General features: G+C 37.9%; 4 protein-coding genes across 7 annotated transcripts; 3 read left to right on the forward strand and 1 right to left on the reverse strand.

Annotated features, from left to right (window-relative positions):
• Window positions 1–553: 553 nt before the first annotated feature.
• Window positions 554–2,050, forward strand: PER64 (Peroxidase superfamily protein). Its single transcript, XM_008243811.2, has 4 exons — window positions 554–816; window positions 907–1,095; window positions 1,187–1,349; window positions 1,440–2,050. The coding sequence occupies exons 1-4, from the start codon at window positions 607–609 to the stop codon at window positions 1,832–1,834; spliced, it is 957 nt and encodes a 318-aa protein (XP_008242033.1). The 5' UTR covers window positions 554–606; the 3' UTR covers window positions 1,835–2,050.
• LOC103340394 (Putative methyltransferase family protein) lies at window positions 1,937–3,857 on the reverse strand. 4 transcript variants are annotated; one of them, XM_089042801.1, is made up of 6 exons: window positions 3,625–3,857; window positions 3,448–3,534; window positions 2,971–3,021; window positions 2,746–2,839; window positions 2,549–2,633; window positions 1,937–2,409 (listed from the first exon to the last, which is right to left on the reverse strand). In XM_089042801.1, the coding sequence occupies exons 1-6, from the start codon at window positions 3,829–3,831 to the stop codon at window positions 2,238–2,240; spliced, it is 696 nt and encodes a 231-aa protein (XP_088898927.1). In that variant the 5' UTR covers window positions 3,832–3,857; the 3' UTR covers window positions 1,937–2,237. The 4 variants fall into 4 exon arrangements, with proteins under 4 accessions (XP_088898927.1, XP_088898925.1, XP_088898926.1 ...); XM_089042799.1 differs by having other exon boundaries at window positions 2,746–2,851; XM_089042800.1 differs by having other exon boundaries at window positions 3,622–3,857.
• A 113-nt stretch (window positions 3,858–3,970) lies between these two features.
• LOC103340393 (cell wall integrity/stress response component) lies at window positions 3,971–5,863 on the forward strand. The gene is made up of 4 exons (XM_008243808.3): window positions 3,971–4,415; window positions 4,496–4,553; window positions 4,714–4,791; window positions 5,587–5,863. The coding sequence occupies exons 1-4, from the start codon at window positions 4,101–4,103 to the stop codon at window positions 5,778–5,780; spliced, it is 645 nt and encodes a 214-aa protein (XP_008242030.2). The 5' UTR covers window positions 3,971–4,100; the 3' UTR covers window positions 5,781–5,863.
• Window positions 5,864–7,314: 1,451 nt separating this feature from the next.
• On the forward strand, window positions 7,315–13,504 carry LOC103340396 (la-related protein 1C). The gene is made up of 6 exons (XM_008243812.3): window positions 7,315–8,181; window positions 8,612–9,131; window positions 9,206–9,356; window positions 9,466–9,556; window positions 12,069–12,140; window positions 12,369–13,504. The coding sequence occupies exons 1-6, from the start codon at window positions 7,645–7,647 to the stop codon at window positions 12,630–12,632; spliced, it is 1,635 nt and encodes a 544-aa protein (XP_008242034.2). The 5' UTR covers window positions 7,315–7,644; the 3' UTR covers window positions 12,633–13,504.
• Window positions 13,505–16,918: the final 3,414 nt, after the last annotated feature.

The raw sequence follows: 16,918 nt of genomic DNA on the forward strand, positions 1-16,918 counted from the left end.
GGAAGATACTGAATTAGGAGCACCTACCATACCATGCAGAAGGTTTTATAATCGATTTTTTTATTTGAGAATATTTGTTGTAATTGTTGGATTGGAATAATGCTTCCAATGCAGAATCTTCTGCTTCTTTTTGGTATTGAGAATCCTCTCTGTTCAGAGAGGAAAGTTTTAACTTCATCCTTTTAAATGATTGACTCATTGAAACTGCATTTCAATAATATAGCCTAGCTAGCAAGAGGTAATTATAGAGAGACATGAGCCATGCTTGATGATGAACACCTTGAAATTAATATCAAGAAATTATTGAGATCACTTTTGCTGTCTGATACTGATGGTAACTTTCTTAGTAAAATAAATTAAAATAAATAAAGAGAGATTTCAAGGTGCAAGGACAGATGGAATGGTGATTGTCTTGTAGTGAAGGTGCATATGCATTGCCTTCATTATTACTTCTAAGCATACTTTCTTAACTAATTCATTATATGGGGCCAACATTGTACCAGTAAACAATCTCTCTCCCTCTCCATCTATAAATACCACTCTAATCCATTGTTAGTTCCCACACTTAAACAAAGTTACAAAGAGTTAAGAAAGAGAGTTGTAAGGATGGCTTTTAATCTTGCATTCTTGAGCACAATCCTCATCATCCTTTCAGCCTTTTCCCCGGTGATTACTGCACTGAGCTCGAATTATTACGATAAGAGCTGTCCTAACGTTGAGCAAATCGTTTCAAATGCTGTCAAGAAAGCGGCAGCTAATGACAGAACTGTCCCGGCTGCTCTGCTCAGGATGCATTTCCATGACTGTTTCATAAGGGTACATATGTATATTTTTTCTGTACAAGTTGTTTTGACAGTTTAAATGCACTGGTTGAGTTAGCTGAAACTTTTTCCTTTGTTTTTGCAGGGTTGTGATGCCTCTGTGTTGTTAAATTCCAAAGGGAGCAACCAAGCAGAGAAAGATGGGCCACCAAATATTTCTTTGCATGCATTTTATGTCATTGACAATGCAAAGAAACAAGTGGAGGCTTCCTGCCCTGGTGTGGTCTCATGTGCTGATATCTTGGCTCTAGCTGCAAGGGATGCTGTTGTGCAAGTAAGCAAGAAACAGTCCTCACAACTGGTTTTAAACAAAAATGACAAGAAAAAGTTCTTGCTGTTTCTGATTGTACTATTAATCTTTGCAGTCTGGAGGTCCAAACTGGGATGTGCCAAAAGGAAGAAAAGATGGAAGAACATCAAAGGCTACTGAAACCAGACAATTGCCAGCTCCAACCTTCAACATATCTCAACTGCAGCAGAGCTTCTCTCAGAGAGGTCTGTCCTTGAATGACCTGGTGGCTCTTTCAGGTAAACTAACTTCAATATCCCAATTGCAATTTCATATTTTTCATTTATCTCAAGAAGAAATGGAGAGCTTAACTATTGACACATCTGCAGGAGGTCACACTCTAGGGTTCTCTCACTGCTCATCTTTCCAAAACAGAATCCACAACTTCAATGCCACACACGACGTCGATCCTTCACTGCAACCATCCTTTGCAGCAAGCTTAAAGAATACATGTCCCATCAACAACAGGCCGAAAAACGCTGGCGCTACCATGGATCCTTCTTCAACAACTTTTGATAACACATACTTCAAGTTGATCCTCCAGGGGAAGAGCTTGTTTTCTTCAGACCAAGCTCTGCTTAGTTTTCCAAAGACCAAAAATTTGGTTACTAAGTTTGCTACTTCAAAGGAAGCTTTCTTAGATGCTTTTGCTAATTCTATGATTAAGATGAGTAGCATTACAGGTGGACAAGAGGTCAGGAAAGACTGCAGGATGGTAAATTAATTGAGGGCCTCAATCTTAGTTGTAGTCAAATTTAAAACCAGAGAGCTGAAAAATCCATCAAATAAGATGGTTCTCTGTTATTATCTTTCTTTGTTTGAGAGATTTCAGAGAGAAATTGTTTGTCTGCTGTAATTCATAATGTTTGTAAGGATCTTGTTATAACAAAAGCTATTATAAATACAAAGTTATTATAAATATTGGTTTGAAGGGCAACAATACTTTCTTTTGTGAAACTTGAAATCTGTCTATGTTGACCCAACTCTTAATAAAGATGAACAAATGATGTCCTCCATTACAGTGCGCTCAATCAACTGGACTACTGAACTTGCTGCAGCAGAGTTCCAACAGTGACGAGCAGTCTTAATGCAAGTCCGAGTGGCGGCATTACTGCATTGCCACACTGCTAATGCAAAACCGGTATCTCAGCCCGTTGACTATCCAGAACAATCTCTGCCAACTGAAGGTTGCCGCTTAGCCCGGACGCCTTGTGGGATGGCATAAATGAAAAGGCATCAAGAAGCTTCACACACTTCAACCCCCATTTGACCATCAAAAACTCAATCAGATGATGTCCACTGCACATTATACATACGAAGTGTTTTCAGAGAGTAAGAAAATAAGAGAGAGTTCGTTTCCAGCAGTGCTATGCGCATACTACATGTGCACATGTTATAGAGTTGAAATAACATTAGAAACCAAAGCAGATGAAAATACCTCCGATTATGGTAAGTTGTTATGAACACTGACCCCGGAGAACTTTGGAGCAGGAATGTAACAGTGGCAAAGAGGTCATCAAAGGCTTAACAACACAAACAAAATCCACATTTCAACTCAAGTTAAGTGATCGAGATGGTAAGAGGGAAAAATGAGAAAAACAAAAACAAAAAACTAGTAGATAATAATAACCCTACCACTAGCATCGTATAACACATCAGCCCCAAGAATAAATTTTGGATGTAAACTGAATGTAGATGCATCCCAAACTCCCCATGTCAATCCCAGTACCTGAAAACAGAACTAGATCTCCTAACAAGATAAACATGGTCATGGTGACACAAAAGGAAGATACAATTAACATCATCTTATTAGGCGATACGCAAATAAGAAACGGAGTTTAGTCTGTTGATGGAAATTACATTGCACTCAAGTTTATTAAGGTCAAGCACTCGTTTCATGTTGTCCAGCACCTGCAGATGCAAAACAACAATGCCGTAAATCGCTAATTATAGCCATTTAAAACAGAGACGTTGTTTGGAGAAGAAATAACAAGTCTGAACTAAGTAACTGAAGTAGCAAAGAAAATGAAGATTCTTTATCAACTTTAAGGGTCAATTGGGACCAAAGCAGGCAGTTCATTAGCAAAATTATACTTCTGAATCAAAAAAATCGAAATTCGGCAACGTATCAAAACTCAAATGCATTCCTTGATTAAAATTAAAATTATTTCAGTGGGATTTTTAAGCAAAAAGTAACATAAATCATAACATTTCCCAACATATATTCTAACCAATGGCCATCATAAAGATAACTGAGCTTTCAAGCAAATAAGAAAGAAGAAACTGATTTAAGATTTGAACAGAAATTAAAAAAAAAATTTAATTGAAATTCAACACCTCTAATCTACTCGAGTCATCAGTGAGAGTGACGTCAGCACCAACTTTGGCTGCAACCAAACCTGGCAAGGAAGTTCCAGCACCAAGCTGCAAACTAACCCAGTAATTATTAATAATTAATTAACAAGCAAAGAAAAAGATTAAACCCGGATAAGGATAACATGTACATTTTACAACCTCTACCACGCCGGCTCGGGAAAAGCGCAATCTCTGTTGCCAAACATACTCCGCTAGGACCACGCTACAGGGCCACACGAACAGACCATAGTCTTCCTTCATGTTCTCGATGATAGAGATGGAGAAGGCCGGTTCGTCCATTTCATCCCCGAAATGATGACGAGACACCGTCGTCATAAGAGCATCGGCCGAGTCACTGCGTTCCATAGATTCGCTGCCTGTGAAAAGTCGTAAGTTCGTAACAGAGGAACGAAGTGAGCTGTGAAGGCAAGTTATGGGTACACTGAAGGTCCAATGGGCCGAAGCCAACAAGGCCCAATTAAAATTATCCAAAACCAACATCAATTTTGAAGTCGATTTTTTTTTTTTTGAAGTCGAACTTTGATAGCGCTTTCTGGAAGCACCCCTATCTTCATCATCTTCTTCCTCTGCTTCACTGAGTGAACTCGTCAACTCGGAGCTCTCCTAGTTCTCCAATGGCTTTTGCTCACTACCCAGTAACCATTCCTGTCGAAACCACAAAGCACGCAAAGACTTCAATTCTGAAACCACCTTCTTCTTCTGAGTCTCTCTCTCTTTCTCTTCCTCCTCCTCTCAAACCTCGCAATCTCTCCATATTTTCCAGATTCAAACGGTTGGGGCATAATGGTAAATACTTTCACTCTCCATCAGCACAGGCTGAGCCGCAAGAGCCTCAAGTCAGTACAGCTGCAGATGCCATTACCCATTTCAAGCATCTGCTTCTGCCCATCGTCGATGGGAACCCATATCTCTCCGAGGGAACAAGACAGGTAATTTTGACCCACATAATTTCCATGGCTGCTTCTGTGTCTGATGCATGCAAAAAAGTTGAATTTTTATTTTTCTACAGGCTATAGCTACTGCTGCTGCTTTGGCAAACAAGTATGGAGCTGACATTACAGTTGTGGGTATGTTTACTGATTGACCACTGACCTCTCTGCTTTTAGATTGTTTATATATGGTGTGGAAATCAAGCACAAGGTATAGCCTTTTTCACTGTACAGACCCTTTTTGAATTTTGATACGATATGCCTAGTCTAGAAATATAGGATTTTGTGTTGTTTGCAGTTATCGATGAGAAGGAGAAGGAGTCTCTACCGCAACATGAAACCCAACTTTCTACTATCCGCTGGCATCTCTCTGAAGGTTTGTGTGCTGTATATATGCTCTTACATTTTTATGTGCAATATGGAAGGTTTCAACTTTCAATCGATATGTTTTGAAATGTGAGGACTGATTGGAGATGTGAATTAACAAAGGAACGAAGGCGTACACACTAGGCGTACACACTATGTTTGCATGTACAGATGTGCCGATTGGGTTTTCCGGGGGTGTTATTTTGATTGTATGCAGTTTTTCACAATAAGTTAAATGTTTAAATTCTACTGACTGAATCAAAACATGCATAGAGAAGAATGGCAATGGAAAAGGAGCCACATTGTCATATTTCATTAGAAATCCGAAGGGGTGATTTGCTAGTTGATAACTCTGATATTGAATGGGAAGTTTTTGGCAAAAAGGGCCAAAATTTAGCCCCCTAATATATCCAATTTTTAGTAAAAGTACAACCTTAGGTGAAAGTTTGATGCTTGAAGGGAGTTCAAGTACTAGAATAGGGTTGAAGCATCAAATCTTGATTCAAGTTGCATTTTTTCTTAGAAAGAAGTGACTATAATACTGTATTATTGGGGGGCTATGCTAATTTGTCAAAAACTCTTGAATGTAGAAGAGGATCTAGGCATCATGTTTTTATTATTGTGTTGTAAGAATATCGTATGCAGTTGTTGGCAAAATTTACTACTTCAAAGAATAGGGTTTGTGAAATTTTTTAAGTATGTTTGTAAAATAATTGATTGTTGATCTACTTATGATTTGTATATGTTTAGAGCAGCATCTTTAACACTAACATTACTTGTAACCCCTTAAAAAAATGACTGATAGGTGGGTTCAAAGATTACAAGCTGCTAGAGCGACTTGGGGAAGGGAACAAGCCGACAGCCATCATCGGCGAGGTTGCTGATGACCTGAATTTGGATTTAGTTGTTATAAGCATGGAAGCAATTCATTCCAAGCATGTTGATGCAAACCTGCTTGCAGAGTTCATTCCTTGCCCGGTCATCCTTTTGCCATTGTAACTTTCCATTATAACTTGTAAAGTAATCACTTCAAACTCAAATTCCCTCCCATTTACAAATGCCAGTTTCTTGCGTGTTGGTTCTTTCTTTGACCTTTCATTTACAAATGCGAGTTTCCTACAAAATCAATATAGAATTGAATTTTTTCGCTGAAGGGTGTTGGGGACCATTCGCATTCATTGGGAATGCTTATTTTGTAGCCTCCTTATCATACAAAGAAGACAGCAGCTGAGGTTGATATTTTTCAAATGGTCTTGAGTTAACGTTGTTTGAATTGAATTTTGGAGCTTAAGTCATGGGAGGAACAGGTTTGTTCACTTGGAATTACAGTCTCTGTCATCGGTTGCTCAGGTTTTTGCTCCTGAGAAGTAGAACCATTTAACAAATCAATATACTTAGAACCAGACAGATTCGCAGACTCATCGAAACATTCATGTTTTCTTTCTTCTTCTTTTTAATAAGGTTGGTCCAAATTTACCACAATTTAGTTCAGCTCTTGATCGAGAGCCTATTCCTACCTACGCTGGTGGCAGGGAATTTCAACGTGATGGGACTTTTCTTATGTTTGTTGGTCAGACAAAATGGTGGGACTTTGATGTAGAATTAGTGGAAGTTTAGTTTGTTTGACCGACTTATAAGAATAACGAGATTTGAACACGGAATTTCATGTTTAGGTTTTTTTAGAGGAATTAATGTATAAATGAATGATAGTAGTTAATAGTCGTGATGGCATTGTTTTTTCTATTTTTGTTTACTCTTTAGATTTCTATTTAGATAAAATTTAAAGTCATCATTTTTTATCTCTAAATCCCAAGTGTTTTTTTACTTTTTCCACCTGAAGTTTTTAGATTTCTTCATTTTTATAAATCCAAAGAAGGTAAGTGATGTATGTCAATTTATAAATATGGAAAAATATTTTTTCGATGAACTAAAAATTTGGAAAGACATTGAAGTAGGATATGCTACCAATTTTGATAGATAAGAGAAATTACCATATGGTCGCGTAATATATCTTGTATACGTGTTATAATATGTATGGATGACATGATTTATTTTCCCTATTTTAGAAAATAGTATCAATAAAGATCCACTTATATTATCATTTATAACACGTATACAATATGTAGCACGTGACCATACTAATATAGTATTCTATAATCAGATCTAATCACTCTATAACTTGGTTGAAAGCGATTTAAAAGCACTAATCTCCAATATGAATGAGACACACCAAAAGAATATCCATCACATTGTGCATTCGATGATGTGTCCTAATCCTATTGGGTCAAGAAGTTGCCTCCACGTAGAGCTGTAATTAGGCAAGTAATGGTATAAAAAATAGATCAAGTCTAGTAAAAAGTTAAAAGGAGAGTCCTAGTCGTATTTGCATTCCTGATCCTGAATCCCATGTAACTCAGGTGTTGTGTGGATGACCTAAACAGACACAGGAAGGCAAAGCTGCCCCGCGGGTACGGTAGAAGGGGTATTTAAGTAATCTTATACGTATAAAACCTGGGCGTCCAGGAAATCTCACAGCGCAAAGCCCAAAGGCTAAGCAACTACGAGAACAAGAAGAAACACACAAACACACGCCCCAAAGAGAGAGAAATCAGAGAGCACTCGCTCGCTCGCTCTTCTTCACCTCTCTCTCTGCTCTCTCCTTCTTCTCTGCGATCCGATCGCCCCCAAATCTTTGGAACCCTAATTTATGCCCTCACATTGCTCTGAAACCCTAATCACTTCTCCATTATCGCTCTAAGTCCGCTGAAATTTTGATCACTCTATCCCCATTTTGCCCCTCCCCTCCTCGTCGATCAACTCGTCGACTCTCTCTCGCGCTCGCTAACCCTAGCTTTTGCTTGTTATGGCCATGATTAACTCCGCGAATAAGAGCAGCAATCCAGAAACGGCGTCGTACCCGGCCGTACAATCGCCGCGTCACGCCGGCGAGAGTGTCAGCAGCCCCACCACCCAATCGCGCCGCGCCGCCAGGGCGGTCTCATCTCCGTGGACCCAAATCGTGCGGGGAGAATCTGAACCGATCGCGGTCGCTCCTTCGTCTCCGTCGACGGCTGTGACTGAGCCAGCTGTCGCTGCTGCGCCTCCTCCTCCCCCTCCTTCTTCTTCTTCGTCTTCTCAGTCTCAGTCTAACTCTGCTTCTCAGTCGAATTCGTCTTCGCCTCCTCCGGCGGAGGAGTCAGTGGGTGAGGGCTCCGAGAACGGCAATGCGGGTAAGAGGCCAGCTTGGAACAAGCCCTCGAATGGGGCCGTCGAGGTTGGGCCTGTAATGGGAGCTGTTTCTTGGCCAGCCCTGTCCGAGTCGGCTCGGGCATCGACGAAATTGTCTCCGGAACCACTCAAAGGTGTATCGGAACCACCTTTGTCTGTCTCCGTGTCGCAGGTTTCTTCCTTGAATCTCTCTGATATTGTTTGGTTGCTGAGAAGAACATAAAAAGCTATACGATTTAAGCTGATATACTATTTTTTTGTTGATTTTACTATAATCAAGCAATGCATTATACTTCTCTGCATTTGAATGGTGATATTTTATAGTGAGCATGTTCGTTTGTGAGAAAATTTGGGTAATTGCATAAGTGACAGTTTTTCTTATGCATTGAGAAAGAAGGAAAGTAAGTGGAAAGTATATCTTGAATTACTGGTTCTGATCGTTTGAGTCATTGAAAAATTATATTTTTAAAGCAAATTTCATTAACCTTAATGGAGGGTATTGTATTTGGTTTTTGTACTATAGTTTATGTTCCCTATATCAGTTAATTAGGTTATTTCTATGTGCATATGTACATTCATATTCCTTGATGTGTGTGGTATAGGGGACTGGAACCACACCTACCTCATCACCGAAACAAGTGAATTCGTCTTCAACTCCAAACCATACTGGGCCTGCGCGCCAGAGACCTATGAAACGAAATAATGCAGGTGCCTCCTCTAATGGAGGTCTTCCCCAGCATCAATCCTCAGCTGGTCAAGGTGTTGAAATGGTTCCAAATAACCCTTCTCCTAAGGAGCATACACATAGGAGTGCAATCGGCTCACAATCTCACAGCAATAATGATCATCCACAGCAGCGTAACTCCCTCAGGAGCCGAAATGGCGGTTCACATCCGCGTGGAGATGGTTCTCACCATCACAACTATAGGCGGGATCAGGACCGCGGCGGCCAAGATTGGAACACTCATCGAAATTTTAACAATAGAGACAACCACATGCATCCTCAAAGGAGTGTCCCTAGGATGATGAGGCCCCACCAAACACCACCACCACCACCTCCTAATGCAGCCCAATTTATCCACCAACCACAGATGAGGGCTTTTGGTGGGCCCATAGGGTTTGGTAAGCACTTAGGCATAATGGAACTTGGATGCTTTTAACAGGCGACTTCATTCTAATATCTTTCTATTTTTCAGAAATGCAACCTCAACTGGTTTATGTTACACATACACCACATGAGCCACTTGGAGTGCCTTTCGTTGCACCAATGCGACATCCCATGGTTTTTCCTGCTCCTGATCCTCAGCTGCATACTAAGATCATTAATCAGATAGAGTATTATTTCAGGTACTTCTTTTCTTATTTGCTTGTTATCACAAGATCAGTGATCACGATTTTCCTTTTTAAGTCCTTTGAAACTTTAACTGGTGTTGCCCTTCATACTCGTTTATTGCAGTAATGACAATTTAATTAAAGATACATTCTTGAGGCGGAACATGGATGACCAGGGATGGGTTCGTATTAAATTAATAGCAGGCTTCAACAAAGTGAGTTTTTCGGGAAATTTTCTTTTGTGGATTACTTATGGTGTTAGTGATATGGTCTTCTGTGCATATATACATATATTTTTTATATATTCTACATTCACTTGTCTCTTAGGTTTTTCAGTTGCAATTCTTGGTGATGATTAGGTTATCTTCGACACTGGAATTAGTCAATTAAGCACTTCAATTTATGCATTAAAAGAAGTAACTGAATAAATAAATAAATGTAAATAATGGATAGAAACACATTAAGGAAAATGACTTGTGATTTATACCAAGTATAATAGCATTTTGTTTACTATCCTGTGGTGCTGTATGGGATGGTATTATGGCATGTCATGCTCAGGAGAGCCTTTCAGATTCTGTACTTCTGTGATTCTTTTGTTATCTTTTACATCGACATGGGATGATATTTACATGGTCCGAAGAAAGTGATTATTATGACTTGATTTAGATATATACAAAGTATATGAATGCTGATATGTGCCGAAAATAGTTTGTTTAGCTGGAAAACTTTTAAGGACATCCTGCTCTCCTGGTTTTTTTTTTCTCCTATTCTTTGAAGCGTTGTCAGTCTTCTGGTTAAGGTTTTTGTCCTCTTCTTGCTTGATTTCTCTTTGTATTCTTTGGGTTCCCTAAATTTCTGTTTGCTTATGCATTGTGAATGCGCAATCTATAAGTGTTTTGAGTTTAGTAGGTCCAAATGTACTACTTTAGGTATTTTATACCTAATGTAGCATTTGTACCCATTGCTTGAGAATTAAAAGTATTTTGCATTTAACTCCACAAACCATGTTGCACACCAAACCACATGGACTTTCCATGTGAACCATTTTACACCCTTGGCTTAGTACGAGTCTTGTTTCCTATGAAATTATTGGACATCTTGTCCTTCTGAGGCCAACATACCTTGATTCCTTTTGGCTTTGTCAGATGCATTTACTTAGTGGTGAAGTTACTTATCTTCATTGACATGCCAAAATATTTCCTTATCTCGCTGTATAGGATACTAGGTTTCCAATCCATTTTGATGACTCTGCTTAATCTTTCACGGTTTACTAATCATGTTTCATTTTCTATAAGACTAATTCTTTTTGTGGGATTTTTGTCCCTAGATTGCATATTATTTCTGTCTTGAGCACAGCCTGTCTTATAGCTGTCTCATAGTGTCTAATCTTTTCTTTCAAATTTTAATTGAAAAAAAAAAACATTGGAGAAGTATTAATTGTGTGTGTTTACTCCAGCTATGCTATAGCATTTATGAGATGGTCAACAGGGTCAATTTTGGCATAATACTCCTTGGTCTGTACTTTACTAGTTTGATGCAATACATTTCATGTCTTACACCCATATCTTACTCTCTTGTCCCAATTTATCTATGTAAAACTCCCATTGCCTTTCTTTTTGGTGCCTAGACTATGCAATCTGTTTTTTTGGTAGCTATCTTGCTACAAAGTTTAGGTAGTATGGGTGAAAATAATGAATCAAAGTTGACAATTACAAACTTCACTAATAAGTATTATGACCTTCGGTGATTTACTTTATGCTCTCTCCTTATACTTTAGTTGTATATCACCTTGTATAAAATTGTTTTTTTTTCTTCCCCATAGCTATCTTGCTACAGAGTTTTAGGAGTATAAATGGGTAAAAGTAATGAATCAAAGTTAACAATTAAAACCTCTGTAATAAATATTTTGCCCTTTGGTGATTTACTTTAGTCTGTCACTCCCTATACTTTAGTCGTTTGTCTCTTAACAATGAGGTAGTCTTTTTCTTTTTGGTAGTATTTTCCTCCCATAAAAGCATGGGTGTTATTGTGCACATAGCATATAGGTAATTGTTACAGTTTAAGAAAATACATTTTAATCTTGTTTTATGATATATCCATCTGAAAAATATCTTTTTGGGGTTGACTATCATCAGATTCAGATTATATAATTTGTCAGTGATACATTGTAATATTATTTAGAAAAAAGTTGTGTCTATCTATGTCATGTGGAGAAATGACACATTGATCGCAAATTTCTGCTTCTTCTGTTTTCGGTGGGGGGAATAATATTGGCCTTATTTTGTGCTTCTGTTTTTTTTTTCATCCTTTTCTATTTTAAGTGTTTGTTGGTGACATCAGATGTGCAATTTCCAAAATACATAAGCATTAAAATATTTTGTTACTGAAATGAAACAGTTTTCTGCTGCTTGTACTGTAAACTGTTATCAATGTCTTTGTATATAAACTTTAACAAAGATATGTGTTGCCGTTTTTTCAATAAATCTACTTAGAATAGTTTAGAATCAAGTCCTTTACCTTGTGTACCAGTTTGATTTCATTCTCATCTTTGTACTGTTGAGCAAACTAAGAGTGAGTGTGCCAGAGATTTCATGGAAGTAGTGAGAATGTCAATTTTTGCGCATCTCTATACTCATAAAATTCGCTGATTCTTTTGCTTTTGTCAGAAATTTCTTTTTTCTTTTTAATATGATCAATACAAACACAATTTCTGTATCTCCTTTTCAGGTTATGAATTTGACAGACAACATTCAGCTTATACTGGATGCTATGAGAATGTCAACTGTTGTGGAAGTACAGGTAATTCTGGGATCCATAATTTAAGGTCTGATGTAATCATGGAATCAAGAATTTAATGTTACTTATTGAGTTAGTATTGAATCTCCTTTCTTCTCTAACTTTTCCTTCCCACCCCCCTCTTGCCTCCTATCCCGTAATATACAGTTAAAAGCGTTACTTGTTTGAGTTCCATAGCTATTCTAATAACATGCCAAATCTTGTGATATGTAATGTTTGCCTTGTGTTTAGGGTGATAAAATAAGGAGGCGCAATGATTGGATGAGATGGGTAATGCCAACTGCCCAGCCTCCTAATGCCTCAGGCTCTCAGGCCCTTGGAAAGTCCGGTCAAGATATACTGTCAGCTCAGATCCAAAGTATTGCACTGGATGAGAAGTCTGCTAGCAACATCAATATTGAGAACAGTAGTCAGCCGCAGCCGTCTAGTGACGAGGGAGCAGGTCAATTTGGTGTTCAAGCAGGTTCAGATCGCTCTATTTCAGCAAGAAATTAGAGTTCAGAGGGATGTGCACTGACTATGCACACTCTTGGAGAAAAATGAACTGTGGGAAAAGGTGTTTAAAAGACGCGATGGTGAATATCTTGTTTTCTCTTCTTTTTTGTTTTTCTTCTTCTTTTTGAAAATAGTACTGATGCCCTGGCACGATGAAACATGGTTTCTCGCCAGGCAAATAGAAAGAAACTAAAAATGGGGAAAAGAGAACCATCTAGGAACAGAAGAAAAGACTAGTTGGGGAAAAAAAAAGCCAAACGTTTGATGACTCGAGCTAGTTGCATGAGTTTATTGGGATTTCTGTACTTTTTTTATGTTTCCTCTCTCTCCATTTAAATTTTATGGTGGCATGGTTGGTGCTTTCTTCTGGGGAATTTTTGCTGTCTTTTCCCCATACTGCCCCTCAGCTGGTTTTTACAATCTTTGGGGTCAGCCAACCTCCAATTTCAAGAGATTATGTGATTTTGAGATTGATGGAGAGAGGGAGAGAGGGAGGGATGGATGGATGGTGTTTGGGTGTCTGAGGGGAGAGGGTGGTCTTCGCTGGATTCTGCTGGCCGGTGCTACAGTAAATTCGGCTACTATTGATGGCATGAGGATCATCTTTTATTATTCTCACATTTAATATAATATTTAGAATTAAATTGACATATATGTATACCTTCTATCATCTTCACCATTTGAGGATTTACGGCATAAATGGTTCCTGGTGGAACGAACTGATGTATCCAGGTCCGAACTGGATGCGGTTGGTACTTCATGTTGATTGCACTTTGGAACTTTCCCTGCTCAGGATCATTGGATTAAGCTTTTGTTTGATATTTTAATTAAATGTAGCGGATCATATTTATTTATTTTATTATTTTCTAATATGTTTTTATTTATTTATATGTATTTCAGTTTCTCCATATTTTAAAAAGTTCTTTGTGTCCCTTGTTGGAACAAAATTTCCCAAGGTTCTCACGTTATATTTATTAGTTTGAGTCTCACATTTTGTTTGCTAATTTCAAAACGATACTAATTTTTTGTCAAACAACGTATGTTTTTGCATAATGTATGTAAATAAATCACAAATCAATTTTCTGCACGCAAACGTGTACAGTACGAAAAGGAAAAAAAAAATTGTAAAGAAAAGATTTTTCTTCGTAGAATGTTCTTTTGTTTGTAGTTTGTGCAAAATGGGGTATGACAAGGAAGGCTTGGAGTAAACCCTTTTAAAGATTGTTGTCATTTTGGTTGGGCCGTATCTAATAGTTTTTGTACGACTACAACAAAGCGACAAATAGTTCATGCTTCACCCAATAAGAAAAAAAAAAGGGGCTTGTCAATGTCGTGGTGGATAAAAGCCGATGATCTTGGATTTTCCTCCCAAACTGTAAGTGCTGGAAACATTTTGGAGGTAAAGTTAAGCAAATCATATCATGTGAAGAGAGTTGGTTGCATTTCATGATATCATTTTGTATTAGGATGGATCCACCACTCTTTTCCCACTAATATTAGCTAGACATCAAATAATATACCTCATATATAAGGTGAGAGGATGCGTAATCGAGTAGTTATTAATCTAGTGATAATTTTCTTCCTAATATTAAAATAATTCTCGAGTTAGAATTCTTTCTTCCCCGTTGATTTTGGAAGAAGAAAAAAACCCTGATTACAATCACGCATCTCATGCTTGCCATAATTAGTCAGTTAGAATTCTTTCTTCCCCGTTGATTTTGGAAGAAGAAAAAAACCCTGATTACAATCACACATCTCATGCTTGCCATAATTAGTCAGTTTTGGTGCATGGATGTTACTCAGTTTTATTAACTTTTCTGGGTCATGGCATCTCCCGCTCGTCCTAATTAGTCATCTCATCTCCAGCCCATTTGAATAAAAACCAAAACCCAAAAAGGGAAAGACACCAGTCAGTCATCTGTCTGCCCCAAGTGTGCTATTTTGCCCCCACAACGCATGTACCTACATACAAACAAAGCTATATAAGATAGTCACATCTTATATAAATATATGTATTAGTTTGTTTAGCAGATGACATCTTGGTTGGGGGATTTTGGACAAATGGCCATACTTTCCTTCCCCCCCAACCTCCAAACCTTTTTAGGTGTCAAATTTAGACATTCTGATTGAGCTTGTGGTATTTTCTTTTGCATAAATGGTAATAAAGTCCAGACCAGAGGCTCCAAGCACATCCCCAATACACAGAAAAAACGCAAGAACAAGAAGAGTGCAACGGTTATCATGGATTTGGTTGGCTAGAATTAGAACCTCATTCACAACTTCAAGTGGCCAAAAAGAAACCCATAAAGCAGAAAAAGGAGCTCAAAGAGCAATAAGTGTTTTTTTTGGCCACCATGCCTACAGATTTGCCTTGAGATTTGAGCCTACTGGATTTTAAACAGCATCATCCTAAAACCCAAAGGTTAAAAGACTGCTCCTCTGTTACACCCCCATGTTTTTTAGACTGAGCAAAGCAGACAAATCAATCACATTGGGTATTAAAAATAATATCAGAATATCAGAACCTTGCTTGAATTTGTTTGTTTATTCATTTTAATTTTCTGTGTTTCTCTGGTAACTCAGTTATGGAAAGCCATTTAGCCTCAATCAAATCAAACCCCATCCCATCAATATAGACAGCAACAAGGTGCCCTCCTTCTTTATTGCTTGCTTTGTATTAATAAACCGTAAAAGAAAGTTGGTTGACCAAAAAAAAAACCAACCATAAAAGAAAGTTTCTTATTAGAGCAACTCCAGCGGCAAGTCCAGCCAAAGGCTGGGGGGATAAAATAAAATTAAAAAAAACCCAGTTTCAGCGAGGAGCCTAAGCCCGGGTTGGGAGTAGGACCAACGAAGTCGGGCTGGCCTTCAGGCTAGTTCAGCCCAAACTCAAGCCGAGGACTGGGTTGATGTCATTACTGACGCTGGTGTCACCCACTCATTTGATTTTTTTTTTTGGCCACGTGGCGTTATCTGGGCTCTCCAATCGATTTTTCCTCCAATCCAACGGCAGTCAATTTTTTTGCAATAAAATACTGGAATTTTTTTAAAAATACCCAAAAATTAATGAATTTTTTCCAATAAATACTAGCCAATTGTTTTAAAAATTTATCTGAAATTTGAAATTGAAAATTTTATCCGATTATGAGATATGAATAGTATTGACAAGTAGGAACCCGAAAATCTTATTTGAAAATATTATCCAAATTAATTTTTAAGGTAAAAAAATTTGTGAAAAAAACCAAAAAAATGAATAATAATTACCCTTTGTTATGACAACATGTGGAAACACAAAATACTATTTGTAAGGGCAACCACTATTCACTTGAATAGTGACTGCTCTAGCTCCCCTCTTACCATAGCTAAAGGCAAATGGGTGGAGTTACTCTTATTGTTTGCATATGCATCAAACAGTAACTAATAATGGTACAATACCATGCATATTTCTAGGCCATTAGAAAAGAAAAAGAAAAACTGACACATAATAGGTTGAATGTGATAATCTTCCTTTTCCTCATAATTTCATTTTAAATTTTAAGGCTTAAGTGTACCAATAGTCCTTGAATTATACTTGGGGTTATATTTTGGTCACTCAACTTCAAAAATAATTACAGAGATCATCTAATTAGGTATCGTGTTGCATTACTAGTCATTTCTGATAAATCTGTCTATTTTCCCAATGATGCAACACGACAAAAAATTTAACAGAGTTTGACAGAAATACCAATAATACAACACAACACCTAATTAGATAGCATTTGTAACTATTTCTGGAGTTCTCTGCTGGTTCAGTGTGGCAACAGAGAGAGAGAAGCACAAAGGGTGTGAAAGAGTTTGGGACAGAGCAATACTGTGGTGACAGATGGCTATAGCTCCAAGACTAGACTCTGTCTGCAATATTTTGATCAATCTCTCAAATCCCTGACCAACTTCCCATGCTTTCCCTTGACAACACATGTAAATGGTTAACAAATTTACTGTTTCTAATTTGGTTGGTTGGAAAAATAAATTTAAAAAAGCTAAAATTTTCAAGAACTGGTCAACAGTGTATGGTCCTACGGTTGTCTTGTGTCAAATTCACAGTGCCAAAATTTCATCGTACACAATGAGCCAACTGTCAATGTACGGCACTTGTAAATGAGAGCAAATCAAAAGAACACTGCAAATCAAAAGAAATCACATCCCATTAAAGTGCAAGTAATTTTTTTAATATATTCCTATGCAAGGCCAAATGTAGCACTGCATTCCTGGCTGGCATTCACGGATGGTCTACAATATGATTAGTG

This window comes from Prunus mume, linkage group LG8, assembly GCF_029339155.1.
Source record: "Prunus mume cultivar Tortuosa linkage group LG8, ASM2933915v1, whole genome shotgun sequence".
Taxonomy (NCBI): domain Eukaryota; kingdom Viridiplantae; phylum Streptophyta; class Magnoliopsida; order Rosales; family Rosaceae; genus Prunus; species Prunus mume.